The 21,012-nt window shown below is 38.3% G+C and overlaps 1 protein-coding gene across 5 annotated transcripts in view; it reads right to left on the reverse strand.

Annotated features, from left to right (window-relative positions):
- The window catches only part of DENND4C (DENN domain containing 4C), a 135,611-nt gene that overhangs the window by 30,325 nt on the left and 84,274 nt on the right, over window positions 1–21,012 (reverse strand). For 4 of the 5 annotated variants that reach the window (XR_003523847.2, XM_027616648.2, XM_027616649.2 and 1 more), the window contains 7 exons: window positions 19,243–19,449; window positions 13,178–13,306; window positions 12,842–12,986; window positions 12,420–12,566; window positions 7,271–7,387; window positions 6,103–6,249; window positions 1,932–3,085 (listed from right to left, as the gene is read on the reverse strand). Coding sequence is in view for 4 of the 5 variants with exons in the window: in XM_027616648.2 (XP_027472449.2) it covers window positions 1,932–3,085; window positions 6,103–6,249; window positions 7,271–7,387; window positions 12,420–12,566; window positions 12,842–12,986; window positions 13,178–13,306; window positions 19,243–19,449 (2,046 nt within the window). In the remaining variant the exon portion in view is untranslated. The remainder of the gene's footprint in view (window positions 1–1,931; window positions 3,086–6,102; window positions 6,250–7,270; window positions 7,388–12,419; window positions 12,567–12,841; window positions 12,987–13,177; window positions 13,307–19,242; window positions 19,450–21,012) is intronic. The other variant, XM_027616650.2, reaches the window with a different exon arrangement.

The raw sequence follows: 21,012 nt of genomic DNA on the forward strand, positions 1-21,012 counted from the left end.
TCTGGATAAAAGTTATGAACATTTTTATAGACTTTATATTCATTCCTTCATTTGAAAATATTTATTAGGTATAACCTATTCGCTTTGTTGGGCACTAGTACCAGGGCTATAGCAATGAGAAGAAGAAAAAGATTAAGATATGTGACTACCTGAAGTTTACAGTCATATATTGCAAGTCCAAAGTACTCTGTAGAAAGGTGTTTTTTTACTATTCTTATTAACACTGTTAGATAAAAATTCAAAAATAAAACGGCTCACTCAGTTTACTTTAACATAATGCTAGGTTAACATACTTTTGAAGCTAGCTTATTTGGTCTTTCCTTCACTGATCTTGTAAGCTCTTTTAAATGCAACAAAATGCAACTCTGTCTTATAGAACTCAATTTTTTTTTTTTAAGAGATGGAGGGAGAGAGAGAAAGAGAGGGAGGGAGGGGGAGAAGCAGAGGGAAAAGGAAAGAGAATCCCAAGCAGGCTCCACACTCAGCGCAGAGCCCGATGCAGGGCTCGATCTCACGACCCCGAAATCATGACCGGAGTCGAAATCAAGAGTTGGACACTTAACCACCTGAGCCACTCAGGCACCGCCCCCCCAATATTGTACTTTTAATTATTAGTTTGCTTATAAAGTTTTTTTTCAAATAGCATATATATCTTATTTGTCCGATTTCATTTCCTATGTCTCTAACTTCCTATTTATGAAATGGATTCTATTTCCTAATGTGAAAAAGCATGCCTCCATGCTTTTTCACATTATTCTCTCAGATATACCTTGCACCACCTTATCACTTTGACTAACCCAAAATTTTAAAATTTATCCATCAGAACCTAACTTAGATATCACCTACTTTGCTCTTTTTGAACATCCCCCTATCAGAGCCCCTTCTAAGATACTGCTTCCTTCTCTGCTACTATAGTGGTCTAAAAGCATGGACTTTAGAGGTAGTCCCAGAGTTCAAATTCTAGTTCTGCCACTCATTAGTTGTGTGGACCTGGGGTAATTAATTAACCTCTCTGAATCTCAGGTACCTCAATCTATAAAATGGCGATAACAATAGTACCAAGGCATGCGGTTGCTATGAAAATCATGTATCAAAATAGATATACAGCTTATGACAGTACCTATGGCACAGTATTACAATAATAATAGTGAACATTTATGTGTCTGCCTTTACCACTAAAGTACCTAAGTACTATATAATTCTTTGAACACAAAGGTGAAATTTCAATTAAATTTTTTCTATAAAACAAGTAAGCAAAATTCCTCCCTTTCTATTTCATAGAAAGGTCTAATGATTCTCTTTTCAATAACTTTTTTTTAAAGATTTTATTTATTTATTTGATGGAGAGACAGAGAGAGAGAGAGGGAACACAAGCAGGGGGAGTGGGAGAGGGAGAAGCAGACTCCCCACTGAGCAGGGAGCCCGATGAGGGACTCGAACCCAGGACCCTGGGATCATGACCTGAGCCGAAGGCAGATGCTTAACGACTGAGCCACCCAGGCTCCCCTCTTTTTTCAATAATTTTTAAAAGAATTAGCAACTGTTGTTATGCAGTATGAAATCTATGGATTAAGTTGTAGAGTGATTCCATATATATTAAAGAGATAACATAGATAAAAGTTATTTTAAAAAAAGTGAAATGCTATGCAAATATAATATGGCATTATTGTTAAAAGTACTAATCATTAGTACTTTCAAAGAAATAAACTTAATGTGTTATTCAGACTCATTTATGGAATTATATAGCCCTGACATTCTATTTCTTTATTATTAATTTCCGTACATTGATGTTCATTTCAAGAAACAGGATATGCATAAAGTCTTAAAATATAAAAAACCAAAGTTAGCTGAAATCTCTAAAGAATAATTTACATATAAAAAAATACTAGAAACATTCCCGTATCAGACCCACGCGCATAAAACATTCTTACCTCGTCATCCGAGTAGCTGTAGGCAGACGCTACGGCTACCCACATCTTACTGGCTACTGTTGCCGCTTGTTTCATACCAGATTTCAGGACCTCTATCTTGGGCCCTGAGAGTATATGATCTAGCTTTAGCCCTGACAAAGAATTTACCACAGAACCCAATGAGCCATGTGGTGAAGAGCGCACCAGGGCCGATAAAGTCGAGCGTTCTTTAGGACCACGAGAGGGAGTCTGCTGCTTGAAACGCCCCGCGAAAGTTTTAGAGCTGGCTTCTGCAGGGGAGCTCTTTTCACTTTCGGGATCTTCCTGTGCTGCTGGACCATGCTCTAAAGGTAGGCTTGCGCTCCTCTCCAAAGGGTGAGTAAAGGCACTGGTCGGGCCAGACTCTCTGCTTCCCTCTCCGTGTAATTCCATACTGGAAGACTTGCTACCCAGGGGGCTCTTTAGGTTCATATAGCTTTCGATTTCATCAGCCAGATTACGGGAAATACCTGGAGAAGACACCTTATTTTCAGGATCTGCAGTTTTTTCTCCTGTACATTCAGTGGCTAAAAGAGACAAAGGATCTAGTCCAGTTTCAACATCCTCCCTCTCGACAGCTTTAACAACACCATATAAACTACTTCTCTTATTTATTAGATCTCTGGATCCTACTTTCAGGTCTCCGTTACCATCACTTTGTAGACTGTCACATGCATCCTTTTCCATAGGAGTTTGAGCTACACTGTCATCAACCACAGGTTCCAGGAGCTCTTGGCTTTCCTCAAGCATCTCTAACACCGGAGAAGATCTGTGCTCTGAATCCCAAGTGCTCTCAGACACACGAGTCCTAGCATCAACTAGATGACAACTAACACTCTCAAAGCTATGGGTGCTTGCAACTCGGAGTTGAGAGGTCTTAGGACAGGTCAGTGCTGCTGTGAGAATCTTGGCATCCGCTCCCATCATAATAGCCACTTCACTCGAATTCAAATCCAAGCTGCTCTTCTTGAGCAACATTCCTGCTCGACTTTCAGAACTGAAACTACAACTCCTCTCTGGAAAATGCTTTTGTCTTCTATCTCCTCTATCACTATTCTTCTTGAGATTAGTAACTTCACCAAAGACTGCATCTTCAACTGGATCTTGAGTAGCAAATGGCACGTCTGCTGTACTACCTAAAGGAAAAGTACAATATTAGAAATGAAACTCTATTTTCTGATATAACTTCTAGAAAAATGTCTCTTTTCTGATTTTTGAAAAGGAACACATACTCAGAGTAAAAGATTCAGAGTTTATTTTTTTAAAAGATTTTATTTATTTGAGAGAGAGAATGAGTAGAGAGAGAGAGAGCATGAGACGGGGGAGGGTCAGAGGGAGAAGCAGACTCCCTGCTATGCAGGGAGCCCAGCCCGATGCTGGACTCGATCCTGGGACTCCAGAATCATGACCTGAGTGAAAGGCAGTCACTTAACCAACTGAGCCACCCAGGTGCCCCAAGATTCAGAGTTTAGAAGGTACAAAGAAAGTATACAGGAAAAAGAACCAGCAAAAAAACTCCATTCAATCCTGCCTCCCAGAGATAACACTGTAATGTATAACCTGCCTTTCACCCTCTACACATACACAATTTACAAGTCACGCAATATATGCTGCAGATGCCTGTACTGTTCACTAAAATTTATCGCATTTATCAAATATAGATCTATAAATACATCTTATAGTTGAAAAGTTCTACATTCAATTTAAGAAATATATTTTGTGTTAAATAACTGACCTAAAAAGTTTACAAAATCTCTTCCCTTCTGGCTTTCATATATCTAATTCAACAAATATTTGCCAGGAATCTACTCCGCACAAAGTAAATTCATAATCATGGAGGAATTATATATTTGCTAAAACCGAAGCCTTACTGCTCCAAAGTAAAATAATTCTCCAAAGTAAAAGAATCTAGAATGGAGTCCTTAGACTTGGCAAATTCCAAGAAGGCTGATAAAATCTGAATAGCTCCAAACTTTTCACATATATTCATTCCTTCAACAAATACTCGAATGTCTACTTGCAGTCACCATATAAGGTGCTAGGAATATAACAGACATGATCCCAGATCTCTCACCGAGTTCAGTCCTGTTTGATCAAGTGGAACAAAATTATGCCAGTAGTTGTAGGGGGAAGTAGTTTTTTGGGGGCGGGTTTGTTTATTTGTTTGTTTAGTTTTTCTTTAAATTCCAGTTAGTTAACATACAGTGTAATATTAGTTTCAGGCATAGAATTTAGTGATTCATCACTTACATACAACGCCTGGTGCTCATCACAACAAGCAAGTAGTCTTTTACTCCTTGCTACTATGCAATTTTTTCCCATTCCAAGACCAAAAGCTATTTGAATCATTATCAGAACTTAAGTCTACCGAATTCCTATTTAGGATTCTCATTTGTTTTTTAAAAAGCATAATGACCTAGGAGATTTGAGGGAAAAGCTGTCTTTAATAAAGTCGTTTTATCTTCCAAATTAATTTCAAGGTTCTTTTTAAGCTTCCAAATTGGCACCAAATAATAATCATAATCACACCAATTAAACAGAATAAGCACTTAAGAGATATTTCACAGTTTTTAGGACAATTAAATTAGCCTATTTTACAACTCCAAAATTTGTGCCTGCTCTGCAAACTTTTACCAGTATTTGAGAAACAGATCTGAGCAAATTTACTGGTTCTCAGAGTATTTCCAGGAATTTAGTGGCACATTTTTTTTCAATTTTAAAACAAATCTGACCCTTTGATATATTGGCAAAAGCCCCACTACTACCTCTTCCTTTCTTATTAGAATAAATCTTCCCACATCAAGACATAACATGGACACACAATGAGTAAAGAGGGAAGGAAACACACCAGACCCCAGATCTTGTCCATGTCAATATTCTGAGAAGATTATAAACCTTTGATGAAGAAAACTCTGCCCTCCTCCTTTTTCTTTTTTGAACCTGCTAGCAACAGGTTGGGAAAATAGGATACAGAACATATATATCAATTATTTTTCCAAAAACCTTTTCCTCCAACCTCTTGAATACTACCTGCTCCCCAAAACAAACAAACAAACTGAATTTGGTATCAGTAAATTTTAAAAGGAGAGAGTTTTAGAACAAAGAGTATTCCTACATGGATTTAAGAAGCTGAGCAAATTAATTTCTATAAGTCATACTACAGATACACTTAAGACAGTTGACTTTAGAGAAGTGAATTATAGCTACTACTAAAAAAGGGCAAAAGACACAGGCCAATCTCTTTGTCCTTTGAAATCACAGACTTAGATGCATGTCTGAAGGGTACTTGGGAGGCCTAAAACACAACTGAAAGGAGTAAACTCAAATTCAAGGGAGTGACACACAGAGGAGTTATTCATTACAAATATTTAATCACAAACAAGTGGCTCAGGGTGCCTATAAAAACTGGCCAAATTAAAGACGCAGGGGCATTTTTCTGCAGTACAGCATAGTGGTATGAATCTTTTCCTTCCACTGCCTTTCCACTGCCACACAAAAGCCCCCCTGGAATTCAGTAACACCAGTGCCTCTCTGTCCTTTATGAGTATGGGAGGCCCTCTCTCATTATCTACCCTGAGACAGATGGACCAAATGGAGAAGAGTCACTACAACAAGCAAAGGTATTCCCAGTAACAATCAAACACAATAAACACCCCTCCCTTTGAAACACCAAATATGATAAATAACAACTTTTTTTTTTAAGAATTTATTTATTTATTTCAGAGAGAGAGAGAGTGAGAAAGAGTGCACACGAGAAGGGGGAGGGTCAGAGGGAGAAGCAGGCTCCCCATGGAGCAGGGAGACCGACGTGGGGCTCCATCCCAGGACCCTGAGATCATGACCTGAGCCAAAGGCAGACACTTTAACCCACTGAGCCACCCAGGCGCCCTTAAATAACAACTTCTTAACCCACGTGTAGGATTCAAACTTCTGGCTCTTTAGCATGGTCATCACAGTTAAGTCATCAATTTAATGTCATTAAAAACTATTTTAACTTGGGCGCCTGGGTGGCTCAGTCATCAAGTGGGAGGCTGCTTCTCCCTCTCCCACTCCCCCTGCTTGTGTTCCCTCTCTGTCAAAAAATAAAATCTTTAAATAAATAAATACAAACAAACAATTTTAACCATTTAGCCATCAGTATGTGAAGACCCACCTGTGCTGCTGCTCCTGCCACCGAGGTCAAACACCCCAGATGGAACTTTCACAATACTGCTGCCCCATGCGGGGGGCTCAGTAGGACTCTGGGGCTCAGCACTAGGTTGTGAATGTTTTGCCACAACAGCAGAGACATCACACACCTCTGAGAAAAAAATATTTGGATGTTATTCCTACTTTTACTAAAACTGAACAGAAACCATATATTGATTTTTATACTTTTTAAAATACTTTTTCCCCAAGTGGGAGTGAACACATGACTATTTTATTACTAATTTATTGTGTCTCATTTACTTTATGCCATAAATGTTGCCAGTATTGATGGAAATAAATGCTTTATTTTAGCATCAATAATCCTGACTTGAGCATTCCTGAGAATAAGTTAAAGGTTTTGGCCTCCAGTTATACTCCCATCACTTATAAAGTAGGAGAGAGGCTTGCTTCTGCTAACTCTGGAGCATAAATTAAGTGACATCATTAAAGAAAAGTGTACTTTTGTGTAAAAGGATAGGAAGAACATCTTATTACCATAAAGCCAGAATATTCCTCCACATTTCCATAAAATGATTACTATAAATCATATCTACCTCAATGAGTCCCATTAAAAAAAAAAAAAAAAAAACAAACCCACAGGAAAACCACAGACACTATATCTGATCGACCAATGAAAAATACCTACTTAGATATCTGAAGGACTTCTAGTGAAAGAGCATTTTAAAATAAAACAAGCACTGGAACACAAGTTTGATGACTCAAAGTTTAGTCCTGGTTCTATCACAAAATAGCTCTTTGCTTTTAGCAAATGAATACCTCAGTGGATTGCAGTGTCCTACAAAATTGAGGGCCGACCTCTCGTCTCTAAAGATCTCTTACCTTCTAAAATTCAGAAACTACTCATTTTCTCCATATATCACATTATATAGTATCTTATAAGCCCAGACCTTACATTTCTTTCTAGAAATTATCATCAGAATTACCAAATCAGACTTAATCAGTACAGGGGCGCCTGGCTGGCTCACCCGGAAGAACATTCGACTTTTGATCTTGGGGCCGTGAGTTCGAGCCCCATGTTGGGTGTAGAGATTATTAAAAAAAAAAATTATAAACTTAAAAAAAAATTAGTACAGTATTTTTCTAAGTAAAGCAAGTAAATACCAGTACTTAACCCTCTGTTTGCACTTTAGTTATCACTTCTCTTGCTGCTTGTTCTTCAGGTACATGAATGTCTGCATCATCCTTTATAAGTTCATCCTTAGATCCATAGCCTTGGTCAGACTGACCACCTGTTGAAAAAGAATGCAGGCTTACAGGTGAATGTTTTCATATATTCATAGTCTAGCTATAAATGTCAGAAGAAAATTCCATTGATTTATACAATTAAACTTACAGAAAAGGAAGACAAGAAAGCTCACAAAGCACACAGAACATGGTAAACAAATGACAAGAAGCAAAGAACAGGAACAACAGGAACATCAAATACTAAAAAATTTGGAGTACTGAACCTTAGTTTCCTCATCCGCAAATTAACAGATTTGGACAAGACGTTCTGAAAAGTTTCTTTTGGAGTATATCTAAAGAATGCTACCTTTTGTGAAAGAAAGAGGAGGAAATAAAACAAGCATGTATCTGTTTACTTTTGCAAAAAGAAATGAAAAAATAAAACACCAGAAAATAAAACTGGTTAACTACAAGGGGTGGGGGGAAATAGGATGGAAGGGATAAAGAGAGAGGAAACTTTTCTAAATATGGCTCATTGTATTGTTTTTATTTTTGGAAATACATCAATTTCTACATATTCAAAAAAATTAAATCAACAAAACTGGGAGGAGGGTCAGGACTAAAACTGAATGCTAAAAGAAACAAATGGGACCAACTGCATTTCACATGAATAACCATATTGAAAGGATGGGGGAACAAGGAGAGGGGAAGAGGACTAATCCAAGAAACTTTTCAATACATCGTAAGCCTGGCGGGGGAGGGGGGTCGTAATAAACAAATCCTGAACTCCTTAAAAAGTTTGTTTCTCCCAGAATAATAGACGTAGCAATTCTGAAATTATTTTATATATACTGCAGGACTGAGCAAATGAGTAAACATAATGATGGATATTGGGAGCCAAGATACTTACTGTGGAAGAAGAGAGATTTTTTTAAAAATGAAATGAAGCAAGACAAAGAAAAACCTGTAGTGTTGATTTGAAAATGGAAGTATTTCTAGGGCACCTGGGTGGGGCACCTGGGTGGCTCAGTTGGTTAAGCGTCCAACTTGGTTTTGGCTCAGGTCATGATCTCAGGTCGTTGAGATCAAGCCCTGTGTTGAGCTCCACACTCAGCAGGGAGTCTGCTTGAGATTCTCTCTCCCTCTCCCTCTGCCCCTCCCCACCCTCAAATAAATAAATAAAGCTTAAAAAAAAATGGAGGTATTTCTAAAACATACATATTTCTTTTTTTCCCCCCTCATATATACATATTTTCCAGCTCTGCTGAAAAATTCTAGAAGCAGTAATACCCTGTAGTGTAAGCATACCGAGAGCCCAGATCTTGGCTTCTAGAATCTACTGCCCATTGAAAGGAACCTGGGATCCTCGAAGAAATGGCTGATTTCAGATCTCAGGCAGAAAAGCTACAAGAATGAGCCAGGAACATTTTGTTGTACTAAAAGGAAGTGTTCAAAAACAATCAGGGTATGTATGAGTAAAATGATTAAACCAAAAAACATGGAATACCATCCTATAAATGTGGATGGAGGAAAGATTTATTTATTTGAGAGAGAGCACAAGTATAGGGGGAGGGGCAAAAGGAGAGGGAGAATCTCAAGAGGACTCCATGCTGAGCACAGAGCCCAACACAGGACTTAATCTCACGACCCTGAGATCAGGACATGAGCAGAAATCAGAGTCAGATGCTTAACCAACTGAGCCACCCAGGCGCCCAAATATCACTACTTTATAGTAAAGACTGGTTAAGGCAAGAATCATCAATGGATGCTAAATTTAAAAGAGAAAGTATGATGAGAAAGAGGGTATTACTGCATAGTCTCAGAGTCTCCTCTCAGTAGGGGCAGTAATGATAACGAGGAGAAACCAAATACTAAGTCCGGGTGATCAAAATTAGTATCACCAATGAGAGGCAGACAGACACTGTCTGTGGGGATGTGACAATCACTTTTGTAGTAGAGCTATCGATGTACGCCCAATCTAACCACAAGGAAACATCAGACAAACTCAAACTAAGGAACATTCCACAAAATAACTGGAATAATTCTTCAAAAAGGTTGAGGTCATGAAAGACAAAGAAAGGGTAAGGAACTGTGCCAGGTTAAAGGAGACCAAAGAGAGGGAGCTGGAGTCCCACAAAGAACATTACAGCAATTGACAAAACTGGAATGTAGACTACAGATTAAAGTAATATATCGATATTTTCCTGAATTTGGTTAACTATACCATGGTTTTATCAGAGAAAAATACCACTGAAGTATTAAAAGGTAAAAGGGCAAGATGTATGCAACCTGCTGTCATACGATTCAGAAAAATAATGTGTTTATGTGTGTACAGAAACAAAACGATAAAGCAAGTGTGGCAAACTAAAAGAGTGAATCTAGACAGACATTATTCAAGTGTTCTCTGTACTATACTTGCACCATTTTCGTAAGTTTGAAATAATTTCAAAATAAAGTTTTAAACAAGTCTATTTGACTTTCGAGTTCTATCATTTAAAATAGAAATGAAGACTGAGGACTAAACGAGGCCTACCTGAAACTAAGTTCCTAGAGAATCCTTAAAGAGGATGTCTGTGAAACATGAAACAGGAACACACGGTTGACCCTCAAACACTGGTCCTTCCACCCCGCACAATCGAAAATCCAGGCCCAACTCTTCACTCCCCCAAAGCTGAACTCATAGTCTACTGTTGACTGGCAGCCTTACCGATAACAAACAGTCGATTAACACATATCTTGTATTCTATGTATTACATACTGTATTCTTACAGTAAAGGAAGCTAGAGAAAAGAAATGTTATTAAAAAATCATCAAGTATTGTAGTAGTGTTGTATGGTGACAGATGGTCGCTACACTGTGGTGAGCACAGCATAAGGGATAGAGAAGTGGAATCACTATGCTGTGGACTGAAACTAATGTAACATCACGTATAAACCATACTCAAATTTAAATTTTTTTTAAAAACAGGGGAAAACAAAAATCATAAGGAAGAGGAAATACATTTACAGTACTGTATTTATTGAAAAAACATGGCGTGGAAGTGGACCTGTGCCGTTCAAACCCAGGTTGTTCAAGAGTTAACGGGTAGTGCCTTCTCCCTTCTGCTGCGTGTTATACTGCCACTCAAACTTTGGGTTTGCAATTTAAGAAAAAAACTAGGCTCCTTTATATACCCTCATTAGAATGATTAATTTGCCAGTTTTTTATTGGCCCCTCAGAAAGTCTGGTAAGGCATGATGCTGCCATGAAATGGACACAAAGTCTGGGGGCTAAGCTGACTGATTACACCAAGGTATGCCCCCCAACAAGCTAAGTGACCCCATATCAGGCATCAAGTGGAAGATTCCCCAAGAGAATCCTCAAAGAAAGAGCAACCTAAGAACCTGGGCTGGAAGTCTCCACCAGAAACTCTACAAGGACCCATGATCACTTTAGGTTCAGCACCGGGGCTTCAGCCATTTGAAACGTAACTTTAAAGATATGTACGGAAAAGGGATCTGAAGTTCCTTCCCCAACTCCTGGAATCTTTATGCCAATTACCCAGAATTACTAGGAGACTGTTTCTTTTTTCATTAAAGGAGATAACCTTAGAAGAATAAGGACAGGACTTATCTATTACTATTTTAAAAATTGTAATTATTCTGGTGAAATGGTTTCATATCACAAAATTATTCCTTTTTTTCATAAATGAAATCCATTTCTTCTTACAAGTTTTAGGAACAAATACAGGAAGAAATAAAATAAGGCAACTTTAAAATCAAAGTCATATAAAAATTCCCACTGCTGAAAGAAAGTTAATTTACAAACAGGATTGTAACTTACAGCTCTATGTTGACTTTCAATGATTTATACATGGTTCTGTAATTATGGGGTAATTTTTAGCACAAGAACTTAGCAGATTAGTTTTAGCAAGCAAAACCATCTCAACAGCTGGAACGCTGAAATCTTTAATCCCCATAAAACTACTGGATACAATGATGCTACAAACAAACCCCAGTGGAAGAATTATACCAAGGCACACTGTATTTTCAAATAAGATGACAAATATGCTTTGCAAAATGAGAGTGAAATGTCAGCTGGATATTTGCAGTGGTACATATATGATTACACTTATCTGAATAAGAAAAAGTCAAGAAAACTGAAACTGTTTTCCACCTGTAACAATACTTTAAACACAACAAAGGTCTCTCCCCCACCCTTGCATGTCAGCAAAATTTAACCTAATAAATGGGAAATTACCTGAAGTGGTTAACATTCAAGGGTAGAATTAATGCACACGTGTATCCATAGCTTCACGTCATACAAGTCTGTCTGCACCCCACACCATGACAGCCAAGGACAAATGCAGCACCAAGAAACAGCACAGAGCAAAAAGCAGAGCAACAAAGAGCAGAAAAAAGGAAACTTCAGTCATTGAGACAAGTTCATCAAGTGAAGCACAGGAATTAGGATTCTTTTTAAAGAAAAGCTTGAGATATTAACAATAACAACAACAAAAAAAGAAAAACAACACAAAAAGAAGGATGTGCAACACACATATATTTGCTCAATGTGCTACTCGAATTACGCGTATTTCTAACTTCACAGGACAGAGGGTATGCCTGTAGCTTTGTATGTAAAAGTCGCTTCCGAAGTTCCTCAGATTTTAAAAAAGTGTCACTTAAAATAATGACTATGCAAAGAGAATACTCTTTCTCATGGTATGTGGCTTATTTTCTTCCCGCTTTAATATTCATAATCTCAAATTTTTTTACTATTTTCCACTTAATGAAAAAAAGATCTGCAAGTTGTATCACTACATTCCAGTTCCTCAGTTTATCATTCCTACAGTTATTTCATATACTTTCACAAATTAATGATGAACCAAATACAAAGGAGCACCATGCTAGAGCCTTCTGCACAGCACTCCAGAGTTAATTTTATATACTTTAGGAAATAAAAAGAAGGGATCTGCAATTGAAGGTGTAATTTCTTCCCTTATTTATATAAAGTACTCATTGCACAAACTCTTAAAAAAGGAAGGTAAAAGCTTTTTAAAAAGGGAAAGACTTAACAAGAGAGTAAGTGAAGGGTTAGTAAAATCCAGATTTTTAGTACCTGTGCTAAAGTGATTATCAGTGGAATCAAGCCTGATTGAATCTCTGATGAAGACTGTGTGCTCCCCACTGTTAGCATCATTAGAACTACCCACGCTACCGTGGCTCACCGCATCCCCATCACCGCCACCCGTGGCATTCTGAGGAGCTAAAGATAAGGACAACAGCAGGTCAATAACTCATGCACTGATCATCTCTGAAACTAAACACGAATGCCTCACAATTCATTTACAGTTGCAGAACACTTTCTAAATCTGTGGGGGGAAAATAATCTGGGACTAATGTAATCTCTATCTTTAGTTGTATAGGAAAATATCAACCAGAATTTCATTTATGTTTTCTACTTCATACAATTAAACACTCGCATGCCTATATAAAGCTTATGGTTCAGCAAGAGGGTATCTTTCCAACCACATGTATTACCTGATATTGAGGAGACCTGTGACTTTTGCACGGTCTTTTTAAGCGGCTGCCTAAATTGTGCCAAGCCACGTACCACATTCCGTACCTTCGTCCATAAGAAGATACCACTGCGGGTACTGCTAGGCCACGGGCTCTCCAAAACTACCTACAGGTAAAATAATGATTAAAAATGATTATAAGGAATACTTGAGTTTTTAAAGAAATACATACATACATAATACATACATAACGAACTACAGCTCAAAACTCTAAAAGAAGTTTCATGAATAATAAAAGGTACAAAAATGTGTCCATCTTAATAAGCAGCATAGGTTGTCCAAAGTCAATCCCACTTACCTTATTATAATAACCATAAGTAATAGCATTTGGCTTTATCTTAGCAGTTTTCATTTCAAATAAGACTCTCACTGCCAAAACAGGATGACCCCAAAGTCCACAGAGCTGCATGACTACTCGATAGCACACCTAACAAAAAATAACATCAAAGCATGAGCAGTTAATTAGTCTATGACCTGTAGAAATTTTTAAATTATTCAATTCTTCTTCTTAAAGTCATTAACACTATTTTATCCTTTGTTCTGAGTCTTGGTAAATTATTTTAAAAACCTATTCATTAATGAAAATACCAGCCTTAACTATATCACGTAAGACCTATGTGCATGTGTGCCATTTGTTTCAGCAACTAAGTTTACCAAAGAGAATGACTATTATTCCCCGTAATTTGAGAAGGAATTCATTTTTTAAATCTAATATGATTAAAATAACTCTCTCCCAAATCATGTTCTATATTCTGTGCCAAAGGAATTAAAGACAACATCTCCAGGATGTCTATGTAACAAAGATTTTTGTAAACCCATGTCTTAGAAAAGTATGAGAAGAAACTTTAGGGGCGCCTGAGTGGCTCAGTTGGCTAAGCGTCTGCTTCGGTTTACGGAGTCCTGGGATCGAGCCCCAAGCCGGGCTTCCTGCTCAGCGGGGAGCCTGCTTCTCTCTCTCCCTCTGCCCCTCCCCCTGCTTGTGCTCTCTCTCTCTCTCTCTCTCAAATAAATAAAAAATCTTAAAAAAAAAAAAAGAGAGAGACAGGGGAAAAAGGATGGCAGAGGAGTAGGGGACCCTATTCCAACTGGTCCCCGGAATTGAGCTGGCTATCTACCAGACCACTCTGAACACCCACAAAATCAGCCTGAGACGTAAGAAGATCGATCTGATCTCTACAACAGAAGATCGCGGGCGGCTGGTTTCGAGGTACGAAGCAGGGAGCCGTGATTCTGCAGGCAGATATCAGAGGATAAACCATATTGAGATACCACCTTACACCAGTTAGAATGGCAAAAATGGACAGGGCAAGAAACAACAAATGTTGGAGAGGCTGTGGAGAAAGGGGAACCCTCTTACACTGTTGGTGGGAATGCAAGTGGGTACAGCCACTTTGGAAAACAGTGTGGAGGTGCCTCAAAAAATTAAAAATAGAGCTACCCTATGACCCAGCAATTGCACTACTGGGTATTTACCCCAAAGACACAGATGTAGTGAAAAGAAGGGCCATATGCACCCCAATGTTCATAGCAGCAATGTCCGCAATAGCCAAACTGTGGAAAGAGCTGAGATGCCCTTCAACAGACGAATGGATAAAGAAGATGTGGTCCATATATACAATGGAATATTACTCAGCCATCAGAAAGGATGAATACCCAACTTTTACATCAACATGGATGGGACTGGAGGAGATGATGCTAAGTGAAATAAGTCAAGCAGAGAAAGTCAATTATCATATGGTTTCACTTATTTGTGGAACATAAGGAATAGCAGGGACGACATTAGGAGAAGGAAGGGAAAAATGAAGGGGGGGGAATCGGAGGGAGAGATGAACCATGAGAGACTATGGACTCTGAGAAACAAACTGAGGGTTCTAGAGGGGAGGGGGGTGGGGGGATGGGTTAGCCCAGTGATGGGTATTAAGGAGGGCACGTACTGCATGGAGCACTGGGTGTTATACCAAAGCAATGAATCATGGAACACTACATCAAAAACTAATGATGTAATGTATGGTGATTAACATAATAAAATAAAATTTAAAAAAATAAATAAAAATTTAAAAAATAAAGTTATGGGAAAAAAAGAAACTTTAAAATACTATTATTAGCGGGGTGCCTGGGTGGCTCAGTTGGTTAAGCGACTGCCTCCGGCTCAGGTCATGATCCTGGAGTCCTGGGATCAAGTCCCACATCGGGCTCCCTGCTCAGCAGGGAGTCTGCTTCTCCCTCTGACCTTCTTCCTTCTCGCACTCTCTCTCATTCTCTCTCACTCAAATAAATAAATAAAATCTTTTAAATAAATAAATAAATAAAATACTATTATTAGCAAAGGGCTTTCTGAGAATATGTGTTTACTGAGGAGGGCTAGATTTGATCACAAGAGGACAAGTGAAGTTAGAAGACGGAGTTAGAATCTCACACATTAGAAGACTACAGTAGAAATCACGGAGAATAAATAGGTATCTCACGGGCTCCCAGCAAAGAGGTAAGCCAGCTAACAGGAGTAGTGATGGTACGGCCACTGACTTGCTTACAGCTTAGTCTGAGAATAAGGAAATACACAGACAGAAGATACTCTTCTCGGGTCCCGTAAAATGTGCTCTGTTTATGACAGAGTTGGTTAACAAAAAGGTACTGTAAAGCCAGGTTGCTCTCAACTAAAGGGAAAAGTAAAAAGATTTCAGAAAGGATATTTTAGTCAAGAGAACAGAAGAAATGAAATAGAAAAAGAGACATGAAAAGGCCGAGGGTCATAAAGATGAATACTTGGAAGCCAGAAATGGAGAATGTAATTTAGAAACAGGAGGTTAGAAACTGTGAGAGCAACTCTATAAATGACTACATGAATCAGGGACAACTGAAGGAACCAGTGAAGATGTGTGAAGGGATGAAAGAGAATGTGGCACACGAGGGTTCTTCAAATATCTGAAGAGTTGTCAAATCAAAGAGGGAGTAAACAGTCTGTACAATTCCAAAAAAGCTCTATGGAGGTAGGAACTGAGCTCAACCAGAAACACACACACTTCCTAAACATTAGACTCCATTCAAGCATAGGGAAGATCTCATATGCTACAGACTTGCTACAGAGGATCTCAGCTTTAGGTTCAAGTTGTACTAAAGTATCTTCAAGTCCTATCAACCCTTAAGATTCTGTGGGCCATAAAGAAGTAACTCACTTTCTATGTCAAATTGGGATTAATCTGAATTTTCTAAAAACATTCTAGGCAATGAATTTATTCTGAAGTCTGCAAAGTGCTCCCCAACCTCCCAGTTTTACCTGTATAAGGGCCAGTCACCAAACTAAAGAAATAGTAATAATGCCAAAGATGTAATTTTTCAATTGCAGTATTTTGTTGCCTACAACATATCTTTTGGATATCTGTGGTAGATAAAGGATGGCCACTCACTCTTTGCTACTCCTTCCACTGGGTCTATGTCCCTCCCCCTGAACTGAGAGAGAAGGGCGTCTAAGGCTGCATGACCAACAGAATTTGACTAAAGAGACACTGTACTAGTTTCCTGGCTTAAGCCTTAAGAAACTGCCAGTTTCCACTCCCTCTCCCTTGAAACAAAGCCCTAAGCTATCATGGACAAAGCCCAAGTACCACAGAGAGAGGTCCTGAGCCTACATGGAGGGAGAGGGGCCCACCTGAGCCCAGCATTACACTCCCCCTTGCCAAGGTACCTGGTTGGCATTGGAGTTAAGCTATCTTGGGCCCACCAGACCAGGTCAGTTAGCAACGATTATGACCAACTGATTCCAGTTAATGCAATGTGGAGCAGAAAAATCACCCAGAATCCTTCCTGGGTTCTCAGCAAATAAAATAAAGGCCAGATTTAATAAAATTGTTGTCTTAAGCCACTAAGTTCTGGGGTGGTTTGTTACTCAGCAATGTACAACAATATCATATGAACAGACTGATAAAAAAATGTAGGAATAAGTTTGATACAAATATTTCATTTTCATTAAAAATTCAGTTAAGTAGTATTAAAAACAAAATGCATTATGCATTTTAACTTTAGTCTATGTGGCATATGCTATTTCTGGGTCTTTGAAGAGTTTTATTTTAAAATCTAGGTTATTACACCTTTTACAAACATAACATGCAGAACAAAGAGCTGTCAAATTAGAACATTAAGCATATGAATGAGACAGTAGGTTCTAATGAAGTAGACCTAAAAATCAAGACCGCTTACTTATTAGGCAGTCTTACGTGTGTGTCATTTCATCTAAGTTTCAAATTATTTTCTTTGTAAAATGTAGCTAATATATAAACTGCCTCACAGACTTGCTGGAAATACCAAAGGAAAGAATGTACATGAAAATACTGTGAAAACTTTAATATGCTACTCTCTATATAATCAATAAACAGATAAGATGCACAGAATACACTTAGAAAATATGCATTCTTAAGTCTTAAAATAAACATTTCTATCTTCCAGTTGTGATGTAATGACTTCAGGAGACTAAAAATCTGTCAAAATAACTTGTTAGAAGTAGGAATACAACAAATTAAGCTCCAAATTTTAAGCTTCCTATCACAGTGTTTATTGGGGAAATACTCTAAAAAATTTTTTTAGCTTACTAGTCATAATTGCTGTATGTTAGAAATGAGAGAATGTAATTCCTTGTACCAAAGACTACCCCTGAACTTTAATACCTAGAGAGGAAAATACTTTTCAGGATTTATGATATGTACTATGAACTTGTAACTTATCAAACAAATTTAATCAAGTACTGTGCCCTGAATTTAGAGTACGGTAACATAATTCATTAGCATACTTTCAAACACTTTATAAAAATACCTTCACAGAGCATACTTTAAAACACTTTAAAAATATTTTATGCCTTTCACAAGTTAAAAGACATCTTAAAACACATCTCAGATAGAAAACTGTATTAGAACAAATTTTTTAAAACACTAAAGTGCATAAGGTACGAAACACTGATTTAGATCAAGTACTTTTAATTTCCAAATAGTTTTATAAACACTGGATGAGAGAAAAAATGTAATCAAATATGAGAATGGATATTTTAGTACTTGTTTTATAATTTTATTTTTAAAGCTTTCATAACATAGTTAATACTTAGAGAAAATCAGTTTTAGTATACTCACAAATATTATCAAATCTTCATATTATACATGCTATATTCATTTAAGATCTTTTTTATTTTAAGAAAAAAATATATAATTACTGCTGAAGCCTATAATGCGCCCCTCTTCAAAACCGTTTCTCTTCTATCCCTGTGTTCTTTCCCCTCAGATACCCATTACTCAGTTTTTATTTCAATTTCATTTTAAATTCTAATCTGATTCTAAAGATCATTTATAGTTATTTTAACACCAAAAGTTATTTTTAAGAGGGAAAACTAGCCAAGAAAAAGGCTAAATAAGTGATTCAGTTTCCTCAACCATTAACTGGATAGTATCACTACAGATCTCTTAGGATGGCTCTAAAGCTTAAGAGAGAGTGCCTGTAACACCTTTAGCATATCAATCACTAAGTGCTTACCCGGTAAGCCAGGTACTATTCTAGCACACTGTACATTAACTGATTTAACCCTCAAGTTAACCTTATAAAGATGGTACCAACTATAATTATCTACATCAGTGGGGCAATGTGTGTAGACATTTCTGAATGCCACACAGAAGGGGGACTGCTACTGGCATCTAGCGTACAGAAGCCAGAGGTGCTGCTAAACATACTACCATGTCCAGGACAGGCCCACAGTAAATAATTATGTGGGCCAAAATGCCAATAGTGCCAAGGTTGAGAAGTCTGGATCTACATTTTCAGATACATAATCTGAGACACAGGCAGGTTATATAACTCACCCTAGAACAAAGGGCCTAAGTGGAGAGCCACTTACTAATAGCCTATTCCCCATTTGCTTCATAATAAAGTTATATTAAGAATAAAATGAAGTAGGGGCGCCGGGGTGGTTCAGTTGGTTAAGCGTCCAACTCCTGATTTCAGCTCAGGTCACAATCTTAGGGTTGTGAGATGGAGCTGGGCATGGAGCCTGCTTAAGATTCTCTCTCTCCCTCTCCCTCTGCCCCTCCCCACTCTCTCCCTCTCTTAAAAAAATAAATAAAATGAATAAAATGAAGTCAGTATTATTTTGTATTTATCAAGTGCAAACTATCTGACCTAAGGCAGTCTCTGCTTCATTCCAAAGCAGTAATTTTTAAATAAATATATTTTAAAATAAATGGTAAGTATTAGCTCCATGGAACAGAGTAATATTTAACCTTTCCTGCTTAATGAAAATACTTGAGAATACTTTAAAGCAACTGAGACCTAAATTCCCTTAAAAATACAAAAATAAAATTTATCCTAGTAATGACAATTTGTTATACTTGCCTCATCTAGTGGATCCACATCTGTTTTCCTCATCTTAATGAGTACATCATATGCCTGCTGAAGTGCTCTGACCTTAGGGTGAGAAACTCTAACATAGGCTGGGAGACAAATAAACCATAAGCTGTAACAATGACTGAAGAGACACTTGGCCCATTGTGGTGGATTTGTGTAACATCTCTTCGCCAACTTATGAGCTGTTTTTATCTCCTAGAAAGAGAATAAATAAAACATTATGGTATTTGGGACACTTGGCTAGCTCAGTTGGTAGAGCATGCAACTCTTGATCTCTGGTTCAAGAGTTCAAGCCCCATACTGGGAGTAGAGATTACTTACAAAAAGAAAATTAAGGAAAAAAACATTATGGTATTTATTAAAATCCATTAGGGTGGGGATAAAAGTGAGAAGGAAAAGAGAGGAATGTAATGTAAAATTTGACTCTAAATTAAGCATTTCAGTTTTACTTTCATGACTGGCTTCCTACTCAGTGCCATGTGATGCCCTCAACATTCACCTACAGAAGCACTTTATCCTGCACTGTAACTTTACTGGCAAGCACATGTTTCCTAATAGACTAGAAATCCCTTAGAAGTGGTGATCAGGGGTGCCTTCAGTTGTTAAGCGTCTGCCTTCGGCTCAGATCATGATCCCAGGGCCCTGGGATCGAGCCCCTCATGGGCTCCCTGCTCGGCAGGAGGCCTGCTTCTGCCTCTCCCATTCCCCTGCTTGTGTTCCCTCTCTCACTGTGTCTCTGTCAAATAAATGAATAAAATCTTAAAAAGGGGGGAGGCGCCTGGGTGGCTCAGTCGTTGGGCATCTGCCTTCGGCTCAGGTCGTGATCCCAGGGTCCTGGGATCGTGCCCCGCATTGGGCTCCTTGCTCGGCGGGGAGCCTGCTTCTCCCTCTCCCACTCCCTCTGCTTGTGTTCCCCCTCTCACTGTCTCTCTGTCAAATAAATAAATAAAATCTTGAAAAAAAACAAAAAAACTTCCTTTAAAAAAAAGTGGGGATCATTCATATTTATATAATATGATGGCTAATTAGTTACCCTTCACATAAAAGGCACTCATATGCTTGATGAATAAAAGGGTTTCAACCATTTAGAGCTTGTCAGTCCTTCAATGGCATTCTTGAAAAGTGATAGTCTTTCCACCTTTCTCCCTGCTGAAAATGTTTAAGATACCATAGGTATTTCCTGCCAAGATTTCCACTCTACCCTCCCTCACCACAGTCTTTGATTCTTTCACTGACTGACACCTCAAAAAGACATATGTCACTGTAGGCAACATAGTCTGATAAAGATCACAGACTTTCTTACCCAACAGATTGACAGTCATGTTTTCTACTCCCGATTTTCATTCTGATTTAGGTGGAAAAGAGTACGTATCAAAACCACCTGCTGAGCTTTAATCAAACTATATATATACTCCCATGGCGTACCTGGGTGGCTCAGTTGGTTGAGCACCTGGCTCAGGTCATGATGTCATCTGGGTTGTGAAATCAAGCCCCAGGTCGGGCTCCGAGCTCAGCACAGGACCTGCTTGAGATTCTCCCTCTCCCTCTCCCCCTTCCCTGCTTGTGCACACGTGCGTGCTCTCTCAAATAACTCTTAAAAAAAAAACAACTATATATACTCCCAGAAACCACAGAACCTTCCAGATATGTCAGACTACCACTGTGTACCCTGCACTAAAGATCCCTCTGCTGGGATGTGTTTTAAATAAAAATGCCCTGGCCCATTATGTTTTCTTATGAGCTCTATTTCCATTAGAC

The sequence above is a fragment of the Zalophus californianus genome, chromosome 13 (genome assembly GCF_009762305.2).
Source record: "Zalophus californianus isolate mZalCal1 chromosome 13, mZalCal1.pri.v2, whole genome shotgun sequence".
Taxonomy (NCBI): Eukaryota; Metazoa; Chordata; class Mammalia; order Carnivora; family Otariidae; genus Zalophus; species Zalophus californianus.